The sequence below is a fragment of the Chaetodon auriga genome, chromosome 2, assembly GCF_051107435.1.
Source record: "Chaetodon auriga isolate fChaAug3 chromosome 2, fChaAug3.hap1, whole genome shotgun sequence".
NCBI lineage: Eukaryota > Metazoa > Chordata > Actinopteri > Chaetodontiformes > Chaetodontidae > Chaetodon > Chaetodon auriga.
Window position 1 is genome coordinate 20,434,832 of NC_135075.1, and position 22,593 is coordinate 20,457,424.

The 22,593-nt window shown below is 41.8% G+C and overlaps 1 protein-coding gene across 1 annotated transcript; it reads right to left on the bottom strand.

Moving 5' to 3' along the window:
- Positions 1-246: 246 nt before the first annotated feature.
- Positions 247-21,579, bottom strand: nckap1l (NCK associated protein 1 like). Its single transcript, XM_076739866.1, has 31 exons — positions 21,408-21,579; positions 19,978-20,088; positions 19,418-19,510; positions 18,732-18,788; positions 17,722-17,864; positions 16,964-17,054; positions 16,049-16,186; positions 14,383-14,431; positions 13,906-14,062; positions 13,067-13,123; positions 12,850-12,946; positions 11,996-12,105; positions 11,675-11,807; positions 11,374-11,455; positions 11,201-11,259; positions 10,957-11,102; positions 10,747-10,879; positions 10,198-10,317; positions 9,617-9,756; positions 8,709-8,840; positions 7,401-7,619; positions 6,981-7,111; positions 5,456-5,553; positions 4,911-5,004; positions 4,577-4,659; positions 4,243-4,323; positions 3,210-3,303; positions 3,014-3,130; positions 2,293-2,402; positions 1,678-1,767; positions 247-863 (listed from the first exon to the last, which is right to left on the bottom strand). Exons 1-31 carry the CDS (start codon positions 21,495-21,497, stop codon positions 747-749), a joined length of 3,372 nt encoding a protein of 1,123 aa, XP_076595981.1. The 5' UTR covers positions 21,498-21,579; the 3' UTR covers positions 247-746.
- Between the last annotated feature and the right edge of the window lie 1,014 nt (positions 21,580-22,593).

A 22,593-nucleotide genomic window follows, 5' to 3' on the forward strand; every position in this document is an offset into this window, starting at 1 on the left:
AAAGGGAAAAGGAAGAGGAGAAGGACAGTGCTGGCTGCAAAATAAAATCACGAAAGGGGCGTCTAAAATTAGCAACAAGCACTTTCGGCTCTGCAAAACTGGAGTGCATCATTTAAATTGTACATGAAAAACGAAGAGGACGAGGCTCTCATCCAGGGAGGAAGGATGGGAGGTTATCGCGGGTGGAGGACGGACTGGAATAGACAAGGGACAGTTGTTGAATATAGACCAAAAAGAAAACAAGCAGCATATTAATATCGTCTTTATTCATGGAAAATGTTTTACCCCAACTATTAATACAACAATCTATTAAAAATCTCAATAAATGCGCTTTGATTCAGGACATATTAAAAAACGTATTTTCTTTATGTCGTGGCACTCGTGGTGTCTGGCACCGTTGTGTAAGATATAAAAAGGATGTTAGAGGATATGTCTGATTTGCATTTCAATTATTGTAATTATAAGGTGATGTTAGTAATAACACAGCAGTCGGAAGTCTACGCGATAATACTGGCAGATAAGCACCATAAAAGCAAGTCTACCGTAAAATGTAATGTGGGCACAAGAAGGGCTGACTCACAGGAAGCATTATCAACACTAGCTGAGATGAAAAACATCCAAGGCCATAGTTAACCTGCTGTGAATGTACAGACCTGTACTGACTGGTTATGAAAACAAAACATGCACACACAGTTAAACAGCATCTTGTATAAATTAAGTCAAATTAAAAGTGCATAACAAAGTCTTCAGCCCAGAGTGACGATGAAGGACTTGTACACCTCTCTGTAGGCATTTCGGAGCAGAACAAACGGGAAGCAGCTCTCCAGCATGTCCTGGGTCAGGAACGGAGATTCCTCCACGATCTGAGTGAATCAGTGTTGAAAGCGTTAAACAGGAGAAAACTGGAGTATTTATTCAATGTTTTCTTACTGTTAACAGTCTGATTAAAAGACAAACACCTGTCTGCTTCAAGTCCATTCAAAATCTAACATATTGTTTAATCTAAAAAATAAAAACATAACTCAAACAGGAGAAAACAGTGTATTGCAGGGGACTTTTTTCAGCGGTGGATTAATACACATTTGGTGTCCTAGTGAGTATTTATGGCTGCAGGGTGGGCTTCAAACTCAAGCTGGGGTCTATCACGCAAAATCTTATGAATTCAGGTCATCAGGTCATTGCTAGTTTTGGTATTTTCATGGGATTTGTTGACAATATAAAAATATTGAATAGAATAGTCTTATATTTGTAATACATTTGCATAGCAATGATTTCCCATTGAGTTACTGTAATATACAGTACGTTGAGGATTTGATGAAGTTTTTTCTTAATACCATTTATTCTGCACTTACTTGACTTTAATGTGTGCAAAGATTTGTGTATTCTTAATATAGAAAAAAGCCCTCTTCATTTATTTGACATTTTAGTTCCACTTTTAAATATGCACACTTATTGTAAAGGGTTTATAAGATGTCTTTAATGACTTTATTGCTAATCATTCATTTAGTAGTGCTTTAAAGATAAGGAATAAGTCATTACAGAAGACACTGCAGGCGTGATGGCTTATTGTAAAAAGAAAAACCTCAATTAATGAAGGTTTTCCATTTGTCAATTTATAAATCCTCTAATGCATTATTGTAAATTTGAATATACATGATTAATATTGTACTAGCCTACCATGTGTAGGAGCAGGTAGATGGACTCTCGGTTTTTGCTCTCCATTCTTTCCACGTCCTGTCCCAGCTGAAGCAGAGTGGAGGAGGCCATCTGCGGAACAACAGTAAAAACGGGGCAGATCAAACAACTGGAACATTTTTACACTGGTGGACTTGACCTCAACTGGGGCAAAGGTTGGCAGAGTCTTGAGAAAGCTTTTAAACTGAAATATTGTCAGAGTAGTGTGGCACAGAGCATCTATCTCTCGTCATATACCTATTCCAATGAGCGTTTTTCTCCAATTACAGTGTTTTATGTGAAACAGTTGTTAAATCAGTGCCCCTGAACCATTCTGTTTTCTCTACAATATGAACCAATGTCTACTTTAAACCCCTCGTCACAGGCACGGTTCAATTGAAGAGTGATTGTCCTTTCAAAGGCTTCTTTTTTAATTTTTAGAGGCTTCAAGAAGTAAAGCTATTCAGCGTTTCACTGGAAAATAAAAGACTATAAAAATAGATTTTCTAATTTCATCTTCAGCTTGCGACCCCTAGTTTGGACCCCTACAGACCACTGTATTAATTTACCTTTCCTTGAACTGAAAGGTAAGAAACTCAGTAACACGTTTGCACTCACCAGGAGAAACTCTTTGAGGTGCTGCTCGATGTTCCTGCTCTGAACAGTGAACATGGCAGCAGCCAGCTGGTTGATCGCTGTAGCTAAACAGTGGATGTTGTTTTTGTGGCCTGAGAAAATAAAAACACAAAATTCAATACTGAAAGACAGAAAGAATGGAAAAGCTTGTCCTAAAACTTTAGCCACACAGAGGATGTTTCCGTGGTCCGACAATTAGAAAAAATGCACTTAATGATCCGTAACCTCTCACAGGGTAAATCTATTTCAAACACGCCGGTGGAAAATAGAGACAAAGAAAATAATCTGAGACAAACGCCACCCTGTGCTTTGATAGAAATCTCGGCTATTTGCTGCCCTTAATGTTGCGGTCCGGGCTCGGAGCCAAGCGGTTAGGGTCAGCAGGGCCACATGCCAAGAGTAACTGTATCGATGCACGTCAGCTGGAGTTATCTGTAAACAAAAGTCTCTCAACAGAAACGTGTTTCTCATTAACCAGCATACTTTGCTTCAGACCACGTCAGTCAGACTGGAAAGTATGATACACAGAGATGCTAATAAGCCTTGTGTTCCAGGGCGGAGTACCTCTTTTAGACACTATCAGCAGCTGGTAAGTAATGGCTGGAAGAAGCAGTGATTAGGATTTGGTAGAGGACTGTCTGGAGACTAATTACTGTCAAGCAGTTTGTAGCAGCTGGAAGTGAATGAATGAATGAATATGCACCTCCATGCTCTCGGCCGTACGAAGAGTTTGGGTCCAGGGCCAAGGTAGGCAGGCACACAGCGATGTAGACCAGCAGCAGACAGGACAACTTGTACTCCTCATCAACTGACGTGTTATCTGAAAATGAAACATTCCTGATGACTAAGCCATAAGAGCCCACCGTCTACAGAAGAGGCACATCTAGTTGTAATGTTACCTGTCTGCGTGCTGCTGATGGCTGTGACGAGGCCTGGATCTATATCGCACGCCAACCCTGCCGCTGAGGCCAGCTCGAAAATGTTTAGAGTCACCTGGAAGGTCAGAAAGCATTAAAGCAAGTGCAGCTGAGACAGACGTTCTGCAGCAAAGAGCGGCATAAAGCCATCATGAAGGACAATTTCAATTTAATGCACGATTTAAATTTTCATCATTTTTTTTCGCCCCGTGCTGAGAAACACCACAAAAACTCAGCCGGTAGGATGCTGATCTATGCTTTGCATTTTATAGCAGCCACATAAGTGACATACTGCATAATCTCTAAGGAGTGACACTAAATCAGTGTTGGGTGTCTTTGTCTTGACACACAGGTTTTGATCTTCGTTCTGGTTTCATGCATGGCTGGCCAGTCTGGGCAGAATGTTTCCACTGATGTGGTTTTGAGTGCAGAGCTGGAGCGGCGATCAGAGTCTCTCTCACGGAGGCATGAGCGGGCTGCTGACGTCTTTGGGGTTATCCTGGCCCCGGCTGTGGCACGGCTGTCATGCCTCACTCAGAGGCCAGACGTAAGTAAAGGAGGGGGGAGTTCATGAGTCACACAGATTGCTCCAGAGGGAGATAAAGAATTTAATTTGGCTGGTACTAGAGAATATAAAAAATGTGTTTCTCTGCAACTCTCCCACTCAGATCTGCTGTTGGGCACTTTCTCGTATCTAAATAAATGACGTTCTGCCACACATTGTGCTACAGTATATTCTGCATTCTTAACCTCTGATTGGTCATTTCCCCAAAGACTCAAATATAAATGCATTTGGATGAATGGAAATACAATAATATTCTCCCGCAATAAGTTGTCCCTGTGAAAATAAACCGTTAATACATTAATATACTGTTGATAAACTGTGACAGCAGGTTCATTCACAGTGAAAGCTTAATTTTTGCATTTCAGTTCCTCTGTGGGATTTAATGTATGGAGGCCTTTTTTTTTTTTTTTTACAGTGTCGCTGTGAAGTGGTATGAGAGCTGTGGTTTACCTTGATGTCATCTTCAGCTGAGATGAAGTCTCTCAGGCACATAAGGGGTCCCATGAGGTACGGGCAATGCTTCAGCAGGATCTACATTGGAGGATCATGTGACACAATATTACTGAAGAAAGACCCTTTTTCCAGCTTTATATAAGAAATAATCAGCAGCGCATGGAACCAGTGCTCATATTTATATTTATGAAGCACCTTTTTGATTTTTTGATTTGAAAAATGTGTGTCCAATTGATCATTAAGTTGATTGGACAGCAACCTGCCATTCACTAAGTCTTTATTTTTTAAGAAAATAAGTAGTAGTTTGCTCGTTTGTCAAAACAAGACTCACGTCTTTCAGACAGTCCTGTGTCATTGATCTGAAGGACAGGATCACCCCGATGATGGTCATCCTCTTCAGCATGTTCTCGCCACCTAGAAGTGCATATGAAACGGATCAGAGGCTGTGAAGCAGTAAATCAGTGTCCCTTAATACAACACTGCGTGTCGTAGATCTACTCCTCCGACGTTTCTTGCTATCGTTCCTCTTCTCTCTGTCGTCACGCTCCCTCTTCCTGTCTTCCTTTTTCAACACCTCTTATCTATTCCTTTATTTTCAATGCCCCATATCTTCCTTCACATGTCCTCCTCTGATCTCTTCCCACATTCCCCTCTCCACTTCTCACCTGTCAGCTTCTTTTTAAGAGTGGTCATTTCCTCAGGCTTATCAAAGTTGTTCTTCATCTGTACCAGGATGTCCATATTCTCAGTCACCAGTTTCTGACAGAAGAAAAGGAGGTGAAATAAGTGATAAAACCATCTGCAGGTGGGAGTCATAAGGGAGAGAGGTCACAGCTGTGACAGATCTGTTTCTCAGTAGGTTCAGAGCTGCAGACCTGCAGCTCCTCACTTCAGTCATAGGTGTCTAAGTGGGCAGTCTGACATAGTACAACAGCACTAACTGGTTTCTTGTATGTGGGGATGAAGTGTTCTATAAGAGGAGCACAGGTTTACAACATAAAGGGGAACTCTGAAGCACAAAAATGCTTCTAGATGCACACATTCGCCTACTTAATGAGGAATTGTGCAAATTCATTCCAATGTATTTTTTCATTCGACTGTAAGACACATTCATAATGCCTTACTCTTTTTCTCAGCTACATTTCCTCTGATGTTATTGCACCTTTGTAACGTCTCCTCACTGATCTTCGCCTTTCGCGTCATTCCGTACCTTTAGTTCACAGACTTGAGAGGTGATGTGCCACATCAGGTTCTCACTCAGAAACTTCAGGCCATATGGACCAATTAGCTCCGCCAGGGCCTGCAGCTCTGTTCAGAAGGTGATATGAATAATTTAAGCATCGTGATTGGAGCTAGATGAGGGATCAAGAGAAGGTGAAATTGATGTTGATGTCAAGCAGCCAAACATGTTTACAAAAAATGCACAACAGGAACCAGGCTCAAGTGGACATGTACTGTTTGTTTCCAGTGAGGTGGTTTTACGTGAATCTGACAGAAAGCTTGACTTTCTGCCACTCTACCACAAAAACAAGGGCACAGATTAAATTTGGTTTGTGAGTGTAGCTGAATCAGTGATAGACAGACCACTGCAGCGATTAGACCTTTCACTCAGCTCAACATCTCTTCCTGAATATAGATGGATAAGGATGTGTGTGGTTAAAATTGGAGGTGGTTAATGGATGGGCGAGTGAGTCACTGTGAGGCAGGCAGATACCTCACTACAGAGTAAATATAGACAACGATGATGACGTTGTGAGGGGGCGTTTGAAGTGCTGTGGTCTCCAAGGTACTGCGTGTGCATGCCTTATGAATGCATCTCAGAGTGTAGGTGTGTGTAATGTTCAGATTTGCTGGTGTGTGCATGAGCCTAGGTCAGTAGGGGAGTGAATATAGCCCTAATACAGTCAAGGACGTACGCTGCTCCTACAAGGTAGCGTGGTGTTGCAAAGAGAGGCTGTGTGGAGGAGAGACAAGTGATGCTGGAATAGTTACGAGGCAGCAGAGCGGGCGAGATGATAAGCATTACTGAACTTTACATTAGCCAGGCAGTGTCAGGAAAAACTCAGTGACAGGCAGTGTGAAAGAAAACACCGCCACAATAACAAGCTCCACATCCTCCCGAGCAATAATTCTCCTTCTGCAGGTGATGTCACCAGAGTGAACGAGATGTGCACGTTGTGCCGTTTGAAAAGAGTGAGTCATCCCTTGGATCTGTGGGACCGTGATCATTAAAACCGAAGAGTGCAGGTGAACTTTATGATGCTGTCAAGTCCAAGACCACGTGTCTGCACAAAGTGAAATGGAGGAAAACACGTCTTCCTCACTGATGCCTTTTTGCTCTTGTCATGCAAACATTCTCTGAGCAAAACATGTGTTGGGCAAACTTTTCTCAGATTACACCCACACAACTAAAATTATCTGTACTTCGCAGGAGCTTAAATACATGAATTTAGAAAAGTTAGCGTTGTTGCTATGGATACTAAACTCTGCATGTCACTGATGACTGTCATCCTACAATGCAAAATACAATGAAAGCTTTGTGTTATTCATCCTTTATCCTTTAGTGAAAGACAGAGGTAACAATACCGAAAAGTGTAAAAAGCAGCAACACTAACTTTGTTATTAGAGCTGTGTGCATTTATCCAGATATACTGAGGGATGTAACTTAAGGTTCATATTGACATATTGACTCATGCTACAGATTAAATGACTGTAATTAGGCTCTAGGGGCCGACCTGATACATCTGAATACTCCTCTGCTCTGAAACTTGGCTCGCTCTCCAGAGTCTGGTTGACAAAACATTGCATCGTCGGACAGTGAATGATGAGGGCGTTGCTGGCCTGACGCAAGAGACTCTCCAGGAACCTGAGATGCAAAAAAAAAGAGCAAATTAAACAAAACTTCCTCAGCTTTTACACAACAGATGTTTGAATTGAAGAAAGAGAAAGTGAGAGACAAAGACAGGAAACGAGAAACCAAGAGGATGTACTTGTGTGTGCATCTTGCAGTGCTACATGCATGCATGACACTTCCTGCACGCTTCTGTGTGTGATGGCTGCGATGAAAGTCAATTAAACAATATATATTTACATATGTATTGTAAAAGGGCACTTGCATGCAGTGTACAGTAGATCCACCTATATATTACACACACCAGTTTGTGTAGAGGGTTGTAATGGTCTTCCCTCCACGCGAGTCCAGTGGCTGCGTCTGCTGCAGCAGGACGTTCTTCACCAGCCGGGTGACGTCCACACTGATGTAGCTGGAGAGGCTGTGCAGGCTGGCTGTATAGGCTCTTAACCCCGCCAGGAGCTCAGAAGGACGCGTTATCTCCTGGGTGGTCTGGTTGTAATTGGCCATTCTCACGATGATCCTGGAGAAACATGTTTAACCAACGTCAGTTATCACAAAGCCACAGTGGACCGAGGGCCAACAGATGGAACCTTAAAACTGGTTAAACGAGCCATGGCTGCATGGTACTATACTCTCATTAGGTCAGCACATTCACTGCTCCAGGGCTCCACTCCAATTTTATTTGTTTTGTGTCAAAGCCATGCATTATCTCTCTTTCTCTCCCTGACTAGACTGTATTTACAATTTTGGCCATGGAAGAACCAATCACTGTGAGCGTGCTGCTACTCAAAGGGCGCTAATTTTAGGGTGACAGGGGAGATAATCATCAGCTAAGACAAGGAGACTAAGCAGAGCATATACACAGAAACATTAGGTTGCCCTGGTACCAATCCCTAATCTAAATAACAGTTAGCACTGAAATGACACAGAGCAAGGGAGCGACATGATGGATCTCTTCTCAGACTTTTAAGCGGGTGCAAGACAGCCTGACACGGAGGAATCAGCACAGCAGGGTTCATTACAGTGATGGAGGAGACATTTCACAAGAGGCAAGATCCAAATGATTTCCTAATTGTCAGGAGGACTGAGTGCAAAAGTGGGAATAAGTGACAATTTGGAGAAAATGTAGCATGTTTTGGCTTTTTTTTTTTTTTTACATTTTGCCAAGTACTCTGTCACATCCTGGTAAGAGTGTTTCTGCAGCCTCTTCAGCACGGACGTCAGCCCATTGGACAGGACGTATGCGAGCATTCAAGCAGTGAGTTTGGACATAAAGTCAGCAGTATAAAATGGGGAAATGATGCCATTATGTTGGTACACTGAGGTACAATTGTACAGCACATTTACTCACTGTTAAATATTACAGGGACAAAATGTTCCTTTCACCGTGCATGCGGGTGCTCCTGTCACTAAGTAGGATATTTCTGACAGTAATTGTGGAGCTGCTGAAGTGGCATACGCACATGGGACAGTTTCTACTGAGCACAGAAACCTTTAGTGGAAGGAAAAATTGGAAATGTCACCTCAGGGACTGTTGATACACCTTCAGGACCCATGACATGATTTATTAAGACAAATATAATTATGCCCCCATCCCCATGCAGCGTACTCAGAGAGGCGTGCCTCCAGATGCGAAAGGAGGAACTCTGTTGGAATGACGATGTGGTCGAAGACAATAAAGTCAGTGCAGAGGCTGTAGCAGGAGCAGAGCTCTGTCAGCATCAGATGCATCTTGTCCACACTAGGAGACGAGGGAGAGAGAGAGAGAGAGAGAGAGAGAAGGGAGGATGCAAGTCTGAGTAACTTAGGACAAATATTTTGACAATGACTGTGGTATGGATATGCTCTTCTCAGACAAATAAGGTAATAAACATGTTGGAGAATTGTAAAAACATCTCCAAACTGAGGCACTGGGGAGGAAAGCTGAGAGGAGGGAGGGAGACAGAATTACAACTCTTCAGACTTAATTAGTGAGCTTTCTAACTGTAGCTAAATTGAGGATATGATCAAAATGATGAAAACGCAAACATAAAATGTGCTGCCAGTAAAAGTCCTCTTTTTTTAAATACTTTGAGGCACTTTAGTGCTTTTCTTCATAGCTTGATTTATAATGTGTCAACTCTGACTCAGTCAACTTGAAGGGTAATAAAGTTCAGGACAAATAATGCCTTGCAGGCGAGGGCATTTTAATCCTGTCTTCCTGATAACTTACGGCAAGAAATGTGTCATGAAGTGAAGGAAATCATTTGAAACTGTCAAAGGATATTAAAATATTCCAACCAACATGATCAACATTAACCTAATTGTCACCTTTGCTGTCAGTTCTTTATTTAACTGCTTCGTGACCTGAGTGAGTGCTGTTGATAATGCTGCATGTCTCCAGAAATCAGGGATGTACTCATTACACACACTTTTCTAAACTTCTGCCAAGTCAGCATGATTACTGGAGGATCGGGCAAAGTGAGAGAAGCAGAGAAAGTGATGGGAATAATCAGAGAAAGAAGGAGAAAAGCTGACTTGGTGGTGACGGTCCGGTCTTTCCTCAGGCTTTCAGTGCCTGGCTTCTCTTTCTGGACCTCTCCTTTCTTTGGCACCGGCTTCTTTTGCTTTCTGTGACGAGCTGCGCTGATGGTCTCGGCAGCGTGCTTGGGCTGCAACTAAGGGGTTATCAAGTGGAAAGAGTTGGATGTGGAGAAGGGGGGGAAGAAAGAGAGAGAGAGAGAGAGGGAGAGAGGGAGAGAGAGAGAGAGAGAGAGAGAGAGAGAGAGGGAGAATTCAGCCCATCTGATGTTGGGCAACATGCTCAAAGACAAACAGGAGAGTTTTGCATTCACATTGCGAGCTCTCCCAAAATAAACACTTTCGTCATATTTTCCTCGAGGGATTAGAGAAACAACACCGCATTAATCAACTCCAGAGTTTTAGACCTGTCCTATCACTTCACTCAGATTCTCAAGTCCTGTCCTCTGCCTCCCCTTAAATCCACTGACGCCAAGCTGTGACTAGTGTGATTATATCTGGATACGGAGTTTGGCAGAATCAATCTGCGCTAGATAATTAACTTTTTAAAAAAACCTGAAACAGACTCAGACTTCCACCTGTTCTTGGAGGTTCCACTGCTCAGCACATATCTCCAACACAACACTGCTGGTCAGCTTGGCTATCTGCTCCAGGAAGGTCACACACAGGCGCAGACTCCTCTTCTCCAGTGCCTCTATCTACACACACAAACGAGTGCATTATGTGTGAGTGTGCACATACACACAATGACAGAAGACACCGTTACGCGTGTACACAGGCACAGAACAATACATCCCTGAACACACACGGACACAGACAGAAGTAAGAGGGATAGTTCCCCCCTTAATTTATCTGCTGATATTTAGTTCCCTGTTTACTAAAACAGGAACTGCTTTAAACTGGCACTTTCAAACAGCAGGTATAACTTTACTTGACGGTGGTTTTCTAGCAAAGAATATCTCAGTATCGGAAACTATAGTCAAAAGTCCAAAAAGTTGTCATGCACGAAGAAAATGCTTTCACGAGGCATCTGGTGATATAAAAGTGCTAGTAGTCAAACTTAAAGCAGAGTGTAACCCCTGCCTCTCATGATTAATAGCTTGGTCAGCAAATGACTGAACACTGACCTCTTCTGGGCACAGCGGGTGCGCACAGTGGTTGAAGTGAGAACAGGCAGACGGGAAGGCCATGAGGTAACGCTTCATGGTCATCTCCTCACTGCTCTGGCTAAACATCTTCTCAAAGACACGAGGGTAGAAGCTGGGAAACAAAACGTCAACAATGTCAGCGAGAAAGGAGAGAAGAGACGAGACGAGACAAGAAGAGAAGAAACTGACCCGAGTATGGACACTTCAGACGTCTCCTGCAGAAGTTCTTCCATGCTGTCCACCATCCTGGTGTGAAACTGGATCAAGTTCATCACCTTTGCCAAGTCAGTGTAGTCCTTTATTGAAAGAGGGGCCTTGTTCACACTTGTGTAGGCCTAAAACAGAACACAAAGACAATCATAGGGCGGCATTCACAGAGCTTTACATTGATAAGTTCATACTGGGAGATACTTGATATGTGCAACAAACCTACCTGCAATCTCAACCAGTCCAGTCTGAGTGCTCTGAAGTCAAACTCCTCTTTGTTTTCCACTGCAGAGTAAAACTGAATCTGTCATTATTCAAATCAAATTTCTCCTGTTGCAACAGAGAAAAATACCCGGTGCACAGAAGCTAAGATGATCTGCTGTATTTGGTTGTGATTACCTTGTTTGATTGACAGAGCAGACAGGGTTGAGACAAAAGAAGTCATCAGGACTGACTCCTCTTCTGGACACACATGCATGTTCTGCAGAGGAGAAAATGGTTTGTGAATGTATGCTGAAGAACAGTATAATGGATGCATTCAGTGGGAAAGAAATGTTGTGTTTCCCCATTCTGACACTTTCTGCTCCTCAGTTGAGAGAAAAATGCACAAGATTTTATGTTGCATCTCTAACTGCATAGTCACACACACACACACACACACACACACACACACACATATGCTTGTGTTATCTACAGGTACCTGTATGGTGTCATTAAGAACCAAGGCATCAAACTGTGCCAAGTACTGGACATGGTAGCGCTGAACCACTTGGATGTACTTTTTCATCAGACCTTTTAGCTTCTCCATGTGGAACAGCAGCTCTGCCATCTGACTGGAAAAACAGAAAAAGCAAATTAACACCGAAAACATTCCCTTTTTTTATTAAGATTTGTACATGGCTGCTGCACTGGTGAGCGACATCTTGAGCGTGGCGTTGCAGGGAGGGAGACCTCGCAAGCTGCCAGATTTTTGTGCATTAATATGACACAGTGGTTTACGTCCTCTGCACCTATGACCTACTTGTCGACGTAGTCCTCAGGCGTCTTTATCTTTGGCATATTCTCAGAGTGCCTGACGAGCCACAGGACCTCGTCACGGGAGAACGACAGAGCCATGAAGACAAACAGGGCCTTGGGGATTTGATTGGCACACAGAAAAGAGAAGAAAGAGTCGGCTGTGATTAAAAAAGCCACGATTACTATGAAATGAAGGGTCATTCAATTCCCTCCTGCTGTCCAAATATTCCCCAGAGCCCAAGATGTGGGCAGGATCAAAGATAAGACAAGAATTTCACTTTGGACCTATAACCTGATTCCAAAACAGTTGTGACTCTGTGTAAAATATAAAACAGGATGCAGAAACATTTTTGACATATATTCAACTGAAAACAGTACAAAGACAATATATTTAATATTATTTAATTATTCATTGATTTTTGTAAATATCTGCTTATTCTGAATTTGATGCAACAACACGTTTCAAACAAGTTGGGACAGGAGCAACTAAAGACTGGGAAAGATGTGAAATGCTCCAAAACACCTGTTTCACATTGCACAGGTAATCAGGCTCATTGGTAACAGGTGATAGTATCATGATTGGGTATGAAAGGGGCATCCTAGAAAGGCTCAGCTGTTCACAAGCGATGATGGAGCGAGGTTCACCACTTCGTGAACACATGATTGGATAAACGATATTAGTACATGGACTCAGGAGCAGTTTGTAAAACACAGTTCATTCGCACATGATTGCATTCTGCTTTATTTACATTTTACACAGCGTCCCAACTTTTTTGGGATTGGGGTCATATAACTTGCAGTAATGAGATGATTTAAATTCCTCATGCTGTGCTGTTATGGTCATTAATTCACTTCTACCTTTGGTCCCAGAAGGCCAGGTTCATCCTCCAGAACTTTAAATAATTCCTTCATTGCTCCTCTCAGAAAGTGCCTCCTCTCTCTGTGCATAGCTCCACTGGTAATAACACAGCAAATGGACATGGACATTTGGTTCTCACAGCTCATTTCCAAGTAAATCAATGAATATTTATGACAGAAAAGTGGAAAAACTTTGCTTATTTCCTGCCAGTCTCACCTGTGGACTAAAGCATGCTCACGGCATTCTTTGATGTCTGCAACTCGCTTGCTGTATCTGATAAGAATGAAGAAAATAATAAACAAATGCAATAAGAAGCTCATTAAGACTTTAAAAAATGAAAGCAGTCATAAATAGATTGATCCCAGTGGTCTGGAAATGGAAATGTCATAACTTTGCAGTGGAATCAGTTTTCAACTTGTGAAGAAATACAAATACAGTGTAATCAGTAAGTGCTGTCCTCTAATCTCTAGTCTATACTGTGTATCATATCACCCTCACTCCTTTTTCTCTGTAATTTTTAATCTCTAATCCATGCTCTTATTCTCCAGATATAAAGACACTGAGACACTAAAACCCTCAATCTTGTTAATATTTTGCAATTTCCTGTTGTCAGATGATTGTTTTAAGAGCATTTTTCACAACTGATGCAATTTTCTTTATTGCACATTTTCATAAATACATTCACAGTCTTTCTAATTGGATGGATGCCTTTAGCTGTTATTAGCAATCTGATGCTGTGTATACTTATTCCCCTGAAAACTCATAGCTAATTGTTAGCTATCTGTAAAGAATCCGACACCGCCTCATACCAGCTCTCCATATCTAGAATTAATGAGCAACCAAAGACCCAAACGAGACGTCTTCATCAGTTCAGGACTCTTTAACCTTGGGCAGTGATGTGAGAATGGCTTTAGTTCATTCTAACTGTCTGAACTGGGAAGGCACTTTATCTTGCAGCCATTGCCTATCCTCATGCTATTAAAACTTTTATTCTTCAGCTAGGACTATTTCTCACCATGTGGAGAGAGAACACTGTGACAGCACGGCCTACGTACCCCTTGATGTTGTCGAAGAGGTCCTCGGAGACCTTGTGTATGTTGAGTACCTCATCTCTGGTGAGGGTGAGGTAGAGGCCGCTCCTCAGAGCCATCTTCCACAGCTCCTGGGAGGCCTGGTTTGTATTCAGGCTGGTGTGACACAACAGGAAGCCGACTACAAGGAGCACAGTCAGCAAGATTTACGCTACAGTCTGTGAGGCTGACACCTCAATGCTGCATATATTATTAACACAGTTATTGATTGGGATTATTGCCAAAAAACCTTTGGTCTGAGGTTTTGATTTTGTCTCACATGTCAAACTTTCAATATGTTGAATTCATGCATGTGAAGGATGTTAGAGTGTCTGAAATGTGCTCAATCCACAACAGGACAAATGCTGCAGGCAGTGATATTTAAATACAGCATACTGTAGCTGCATAATGTTTATATATTTGTATAAGAGGATGTTGTCACTGAGGATGAGTAATACTTACTAATGATCCACCGCTCCATCACCTCCATAGACAGATATTCACATGCCATCTGTGGTGAAAAACAAGCTGATGAACTGCCACTTCAGACACATTCACCACAGCCTTGCATGTACTAAACTTATGAGGAGGTAAAATCACCCTGTCAGTTAAACTACATGGCAGCCATCAGTATCTTCATTGCTCCTCTATTCTCATTCCATCTTAGAAGCAACATCATTCATTTTTGGAGATAGAAAAACCTCCGTATGTGATGCACAGTGTTATTTCATCCTGGAAATACTGACTATCCTCCCATCCACTGGGTACACAGCGTCCTCAGTGACAGACCACAATCTGTTAGAGTGGGCACTACAACAACCAACACCGGAGCCCCACAGGGTTGTGTCCTGAGCCCCTTCCTGTTTACCCTCTATATCAATGACTGTGTCAGCCCCTCACCCATCATCACATACTTCAAATACTCTGTCGACACTGCAGTACACGCAGCACTAAGCGATAACAACTCGGCTGCATGCTACCGTGACTCCATCTCCCATCTCACACAGTGGTGTATGCACAGTCACTTGCAGTTAAATGTCTCCAAAACAAAGGAACTGGTCTTCAACTCCTCCAGTACACGCAGGTCAGTCTCTAACCCCACCCACACCCCCATCAGCATCAATGGCGAAGCTGTTGAAAAAGGTGGAGAGCCACAAATATCTCAGCGTCACCCCCGGAGAATAAACTGACCTTTGTGAAGTTCAGCAGGAGTTTTGTCCCCTCTGCCATAACGAGCTGAACAGCACATCCAGACTGTAATGCGCCTGAGTTTGTGTATGAAAAGTTTGAGAATGGACTGGTTGTGGGTGTATGGTGTGGGATTCATATATGTATTTGTCAAATTTGATCTATTCTGACTGGTTTGATGTGTTTGTGTACTGTGAGGTACTCTGATGTTGTGTGGGATTCGTCTATGTAGCTGTCAAATTTGATGTATTCTCTCCAGTTTGATGTATTTGTGTACTCTGACGTTGTACGGAGGGTGGAAACAATTTTCCTTGCAGCAGGACAAATAAATCTATATCTAAATCTAATCTAAATGTGGCAAAAATCAACATATTATAACACAGCTCCAGAGATCTGTAAGCATTCTCTGTAGACTTTAAATGGGTGTCTGTCATTTGCTTTGAAATATACTGTATCTTTTCATAAGAAAATGTTGCCTGGAGGTCTCTTTCTTGGCTGTGCTAGTGGTTCATTTATGAGGAAGCCACGGACAACAGGGACCATAATATTCCATCAAAGGGGCCGTAATGGTCGTGTCTGAAGACAGCAGAGAGGGTGACAGAGACCCGAACTGTGCAGAAAAGGGAGACTGGTAGAAATAAAAGATCAGGGTGGAGCAGAGAGGTCAAAACACAGTAAAATAAATCATTTTCTAAATGATAGCTCCATAATGGGACGGCAAGGAAAATGGGACACAGAGCTACTGATGTTTGGGACTGTCCCTGACCTGCAAGACAATACATGCACTGTTATTACATCTTTTGGCTACGACACCTTCTCTCATTTATGTGTCTGACATCACAAGGAAAAACCATATTTTAGACACGACTGCCCTTCCGCCCTCTTTTTCCTTCTGTCAGAGATAAATACAAGAGGAGAGGTGACAGGAGGGTTGACTCACAGTGTCGCAGCAGGCTGGGTCCAGCATGGCAGCTGGAGCACTGAGCAGGCTGAGGAGCTGGGCGCTCCGCCACTGCTCTGCTGGCAGGTTCCTGCGTGGGTAGACCATCTTCAGAGACAGCAACGCCGCCGTCACAGACTAGAAGAGGGACAGGGAAGGAAAGGAAAAGTGAGGAAGCTGGGGAGAAGCAGAGGCAAAATGACAGAGATGCAGAGGGATGGCAACACTTCACTCCGAATTACAGCAAAAACACTTTGGAGGCTCAAAAGCTGTGGTTTAATTCTTTTGCACACAGGCAAATTTTATGATCCACCACACAGAGCGGTGTAACTGCCAGTGTTGAAGAAGTAAATTAAAGAGATAAATCATTTTTATTATTACTGTATAATTTGCATTTTATTGTGTTATTCATGCGTTAAGCACACTGAAAATACAAATGTAATCTGTAATCTCCACATACATTTGTGCACTGTTGGCTTTTTTTTTTCATGGTTTGGACCAGACCCCTCAGTTCCAATAATAGGAAGTCTTAATTCTACAGTATGCAGTAATATTTTAAACAATAGTGTGTTAATGGTCTTGTGGCTGAATGGGGAAAATGCCTGCAGCCAGGTCCCAAAATTGTATGGAAAGCCTGCGTAAACAGCGGAGCACATTAACGATAATGGTTTTGGAATGAGACGTTCAACAGTCACATAAGGGTGTAATGTATGGGTGGCCATACAGTACCTGTACCCTTCAGTGTAGTTGGGTGACAAGACAAAACAAAAGTGTGTATCATTTAGTAAGTTCAGTGTTTAAATATGAACATAAACAAAAAATATCGTTAGCCACCATCCACCTTTCAATCAAAGCAAATCAGTCACTGTTCATGTAGCTTTGTACTGTACATAAACAGAGACACACTGAGCTCACCCTTGTGTGAGGGCCAAACTCCTCCGTGAGCTTCTTCCAAGGATGCTCATACTCCAAAAACATCTGGCCGAGCCGTGGGTAGGAGGGATCACTGCAAGATTCATTACAGTATTCAATTAATCAATGCAGGGACAAGAAGAAAGAAAAGGCGTCAGACATTATAATAACACGCTATGGCCAATGCTGTGCCAGTCTAACATGACCTACAGGGATTTTAGTGATGAATAACAGTCTCTGATTTCATAAATTCCATAATTTTATACAGCTTTATTTTTGGCCAGCTGAATTAATGAAGAGCTGAGACTGTTTCCCTCGCAAGGGGCCAGAGCTGTGTGTGTTGTGCAAGTCAAATATGACATTAAAATGTATGTGTTTGTGTTCCCTGCAGATGTCTCAAATTGAGATAACCATTCTGTGTTTTTTTGGTTTGTAAATAAATGTCATGCAAAGTGGGCAGACACAAAATGTCAAAATGCCACTCGGCACTCAGAAAAGGTTAGCAGTGGCCTGTTGATGTCTGTGGCAATTAAAAGTCTAATTAGTTATTAATTATAAAAAAAAATTGTTGGATTGATGGATGTGTAAACTTAGAATGGCATCAATTAAAGCACTTAAATGAAGTGTTTGTCGTAGCGCGAAAGCTGCAGCCCTTTGTTGACTCAAGCATGTCTTGACACATCCATCCTTCCATCAGATTACTTCGTGCTCTGTCTATGATGCCGCCTCAGCATCCAGGAAGCAGGTCCATGCCGTCTCACCTGCTCCCATTGGTCATCTCATGGGCACAGTTGAACATGCCAACCAGCGCCTTCTTGTCATCGATGCGAGAGAGCGTTATGATGACAGACGTGTAGGTGACGATCAGATCCAGGTAGTTCTTGGTGAAGTCAAAGTTGATCGCCTGGAATCAAAATTTTAGTGCAGTCAAGTCAGTGGCTCGGAAACTAGCAGCCCCCTGAAACTACATCAGTCTCACTAGAACATATTACAGAATACAGTGGACATAAAAGGACCATAAAAAACACAATTATTGTCCAGTTATTCACTTTCAGTCTGCATGAAATCTAACAATCTAGAAAATCTATATTTAGGGGTTTTTTTGGTTGAAAAAAGCAACATTTTGCATTCTCTGACTGTCAGCATACACATATTTATGGAGGTAAGCTAAAATCTTTTGACCATTAAAAGCACACACACTCCCTGCAGGCTTGTAACGTAGCAGTAAAAAGGTTGTTTTTTCCACATTGACAGAGAGAAGTGGTTGACCATGCACGGAGGACTTATATTTTGCCATATTTTAGCAAAAATCTGAGTGTTTGGAACAGTATTTATTGCAACAAATGGAACAGCAGTTAAGTTTGAAAGAAAAAGTGCCCTGTGCTGAGAGACTTTCCCCAAATAAATCCAAGCATTGCAAGATCCTGAGAGTAAGATGTCCACATTTAGTGTGCAGATCAGCTCACAGGAGACACAGATCACTGAAATATACAGTGGGACATACATAATGGACAAGACAAGAGGTGCCACTTTAATTATGATAATAAAAAAAATCCTGACAAACTGAGCAGGAGGAGGCTGTGGGCGGGAGGAGAGAAAACACAACCTGCAGGATGTAGCAGGAAGGAGTAAACAGCATAGTAGCAGCACTGGCAGAATGAAGAAACAAGAGGAGAAATGAGTGGGAGCTTGTCAGATCAGCAGATGCTGTGCACAACTTCAGAGTTTTCCCTGACTTAAAACAATTACAAGCCCCAGAGTAAATACTCACGATATCAAAGAAGCACTGGCAAGCATCTATGGTGTTCAGCAGCTCATAAACGTGGTCCTGAATGAAGAACAGAGAGGGATCGGGTTAGACAACACCAAAACAACACAGCAGCATTCAAATCATGTTAAGCCTCATTTGTGACTTCCTAATGCTTTATGACTTTCATGAGATTCCTGTGGCCTAATAATCATTAGACATTTGCATATTTCTCTAACATCATGATTGAGTTATTCTCAATCTTACAAATACAGATGATGCTTTGGCCTGGCTGCAACCTCCATCGCAGGAATAATGCGGAGGGAGGTGCAACAAAGTGCACTAAACCGCAGTGAGCTAACTGATATTTGGAATAAATCGATTATTTTTCTACACCAGAATAAACCACTCTATATGTAAATTTAGTCTGTAAAACCAAAATGTCTAAAAGAAAAGCAGTGCAGATGGAAGCAGAGAGAAAGATGGAGAGAACACCCCCAAAGCCATCACTGTTCTCTATTATCAGATTTGTGTTAATGCATATTTATTTTTCATTTTCATTGTTTTCCAGTATTTGTTAATGTAGACAGCTGTCATGCTTCTGTTTCTTGCTCGGCTGTTTTTATGCTCAGCAAGTCCTTGTCACATTGTCAACAAAGCAAAGCTGAAATTTAAAACTTGAGGAGAAAGAAGAGAAAGGCGGCAATCACCCTGAACTCTATGACATCCAGGAAAGAGTCGTAGTAGCTTGTTGTGGCTGCAAAAACTTCAGATTTCTGTCGCTGTATGCTGGTCAAATTTTGCTGCAATAAACAATAAAGAGAACGTTTCATTACTTGGTCAGATATAATGAGACACTTAATCAATTTCTTGAAGTCATTCTGCCTGTGAGCCATGTGCAAAAGTTCGTGACACAAACAAACATACTGATAACGCACATGTTATACAGAAAATATCATGCTTTGTTATCACAATCAGTTGTTTTACAGTCCCATAATAACACATTTGTTGTCTTGAGATCAGAAGATAGTAGTTTTTTAGTGGTGAAACCTGTCAAAACATGGAATAATGCCTTAATGTTTCCAGTGGATCACACAATAAGCATTTACTGGCTGAGCACAAACAAACATTTCCGTGCCAACCTTCCAAAATAATAATGTCATAATCCGAAAAAAACAAAACATGAAAAATACGTACAAGCACGCTCATGTGTAGTAAGTGAGGTGGAAAGAGACCCTGAAGCTTGCAGAAAGGGTGCTGTCACACTTACAATGTTTCCTCTGAAGTCGATGTTGGGAAATTTCTTGTTGATGTACTTGATGGCAGCCTCCATGCCTTTATCAGTCAGGATGGATGGCCGCATCTTCGGGTCTGCACAGGTCTGAAACAGAAGTCAGGGAATAATACAGATGTGAGGATGTGGTGAGATCAGCTGCACCAGGGCTCTGTTGTGTCTCAGTTGAGGTTTCTGGCAGTTAAGACTTTGATTTGGACACATTTTCATGCCTGTTATCATGCTCTGCGGGTTCTCCTGACAAGATTTCATTGTGTTTTTTTCAGCCAATGGTTAGAAAGTCAGGCTTGTTAGAAGAAAGACACCGAATCCTCCGACAAGGTGGAAAAATTGTGGGCAGAGTGAGTAATAATGTGCTCCCCACCTCCCTCAGCACCACCCTGAATGTGACCTTGAACGGGATAGTTAGCATCAAACTGCTCCAGTGGGGCTGTTTAGAAGCTGACAATAGAGGATGCAGCAAATCCTCACTGGGCAAGGTTTTAAAACGAGACCGCTCTTTCACTTCACCGCCTGATAAATGCATTCATAATGTACGTGTGTACACATGCTCATATAGGCTTAAAGAAAGAGGGGCACTAGACAAAACATATTCTATTTTCTCATGAGGGGAGTTTCATTTCCTGGTGTCACATCCACAAATGTTTGGCTGGTCAAAATGAAACAATCGTACTCTCGCTGGAGTCAACTTATAATACTTGTTCTCCGATTCTTTCATCATATATTTTAATAGTCTTATTTGCTTCTTTTCTGGTGAGTGCGTTTCACAGCATGCAGTTCAAAATAACTGAAATTTGAGGTGACTGACAGCTCAAACTGACTTCCTGTTTGCACTTCCTCTGTGGAGAAATAACCTCAGTTGCAGTGGGAAGGCAGTGCTGCCTATTCTAGCAAGCCAGTATACACACAGACCACTTTTGTTAACAGTTGTTAACTGTTGTTATCTGACATCATTTCATAACTGCACTTTGAGTTACAGCTCCTGGAGAGGATCTTGACTTTGAGAAACATTACAGTGCTTTTTTTTTCATTGGTGGTTTGCATCCTTTTAAGACTCTGCAGTACTTTTGTGCATTACAAAGTGCTTTAACACGTTTATAAAGTCATTCTTCTTTGTATTGAAGGTACAAAAATGTAGATCTTTATCTGTGCAGTTAGGCTCTTGTTCCCTTTCAACAGTTGTATGGAAACTGAAAGCAGAAATTAATGTGTACAATTCTAAATATGACTGAATTTTAGTTAATTCGCCAGTGGTGAATAACTCTGTAGAGATGTGTTTATTCTTACATGTATATTTGGTTGTGTAATAACTAGACAAACACACAATTACCAGGCATATGAGATAGAAGTCAAGTTCCTTATTTGTAGTTTCTGTTTGACCGCTTGCCTCTATAAATCTCCCTCACCTTCTTAATGTAGTTCATGCGTATTAGCACCCCATTCCCTCTCTCATTGAGAATGGTGAGCTTTTCAGCCAGTTTCTGTTGGTAGTCCATGGCTCCAGAAACACTGCACCTTCTCCCTCCGTTCAAGCCTTGGCCTCCTGGTCCTGTGTAGCTGTTGAACCCACGGAAACAAGTGCACCCAGAGCCTCACCCTGACACTAGGTCACATGGGAGTAGGTGGAGCCATGAGTAGAGCTGAACTGTCATCATCTGCATACTGTATGTCAAAGAGCGGATTTGAATTTACTGAGGCAAGAACAAGAATAAGAGAAATTCCAAATCCAAAGTACAAAAAATATCCTAACATCACAAAAAGTTGGCAAAGTGTTGCTTTTAAATTACTTTAAAATAATTTTAAGAAATTGCAGTCTCCATATTTCACTGTATAATTCAACACTTTGATTTGATGATGGAGAGAAAACACATATTATCTATAATATGTTGTTATACAAATGAATGGCAACATAATGTTTCCTGTTAAACATACTGCCTCTATTGTTGTGTGCAGTTTCAGCTACTTCCTCTTGCTCTGTAAAAGAACACTGTGAACAGGAGCATCAGGGAAATCAGATTTATGTTATTCAAGCAGAGTACCAATGTGATACTTGCACGAAGTGTAAGATAATGAGACTGTAACGAAAAAACAGAAACAGGGTTGAATTTTCAGATCTTTAGTGCGCCACAAGATGGCACTATTTACTAACTGAAGCTGTGTTTCTCAGTGAATGACTGGGTGATCAATTATGCAACAATGTGTAACAGGATAGGATGGGGGAGGACGGGATGGACAGACAAAGAGTTTAAAGACAGCATAATAAACACTGTTATAGTAATTATAGTAATATATTACTGGGTAAAAATAATAATATGCTACATAAAAGACATGTTGCAGGTCTATAATAGAGCATTTTTATCCATCCAGGGAAGATTTGGCTCATAAATATGCACTAACTCATTATGACCACCTAATTCCACTACAAACCTTGGAAGTTAATTTGCATGAGATGCATTTAACCACAAGTTATAACCACACTCTATGTAATAGATGTGTGGTGTATATTCACAAAAGATTACAGCACCCTTTATTGTTACTTCAGGGGATCATAACACTTATGTGTGGTCTGTGATGTGTTCTTGCTTGCTTCCC

Bases quoted from the DNA above. Each gene is read 5' to 3' on its own strand.
- nckap1l (XM_076739866.1), bottom strand. From the start codon at position 21,497: ATGGACTACCAACAGAAACTGGCTGAAAAGCTCACCATTCTCAATGAG. The intron at 11,808-11,995 runs GTAGGTCATAGG...CTGTTTTTCCAG, and splicing joins CCTGAGGACTACGTCGACAA to TCAGATGGCAGAGCTGCTGT. The intron at 1,768-2,292 runs GTGAGTGCAAAC...GTTGTTCCGCAG, and splicing joins ACCTCAAAGAGTTTCTCCTG to ATGGCCTCCTCCACTCTGCT.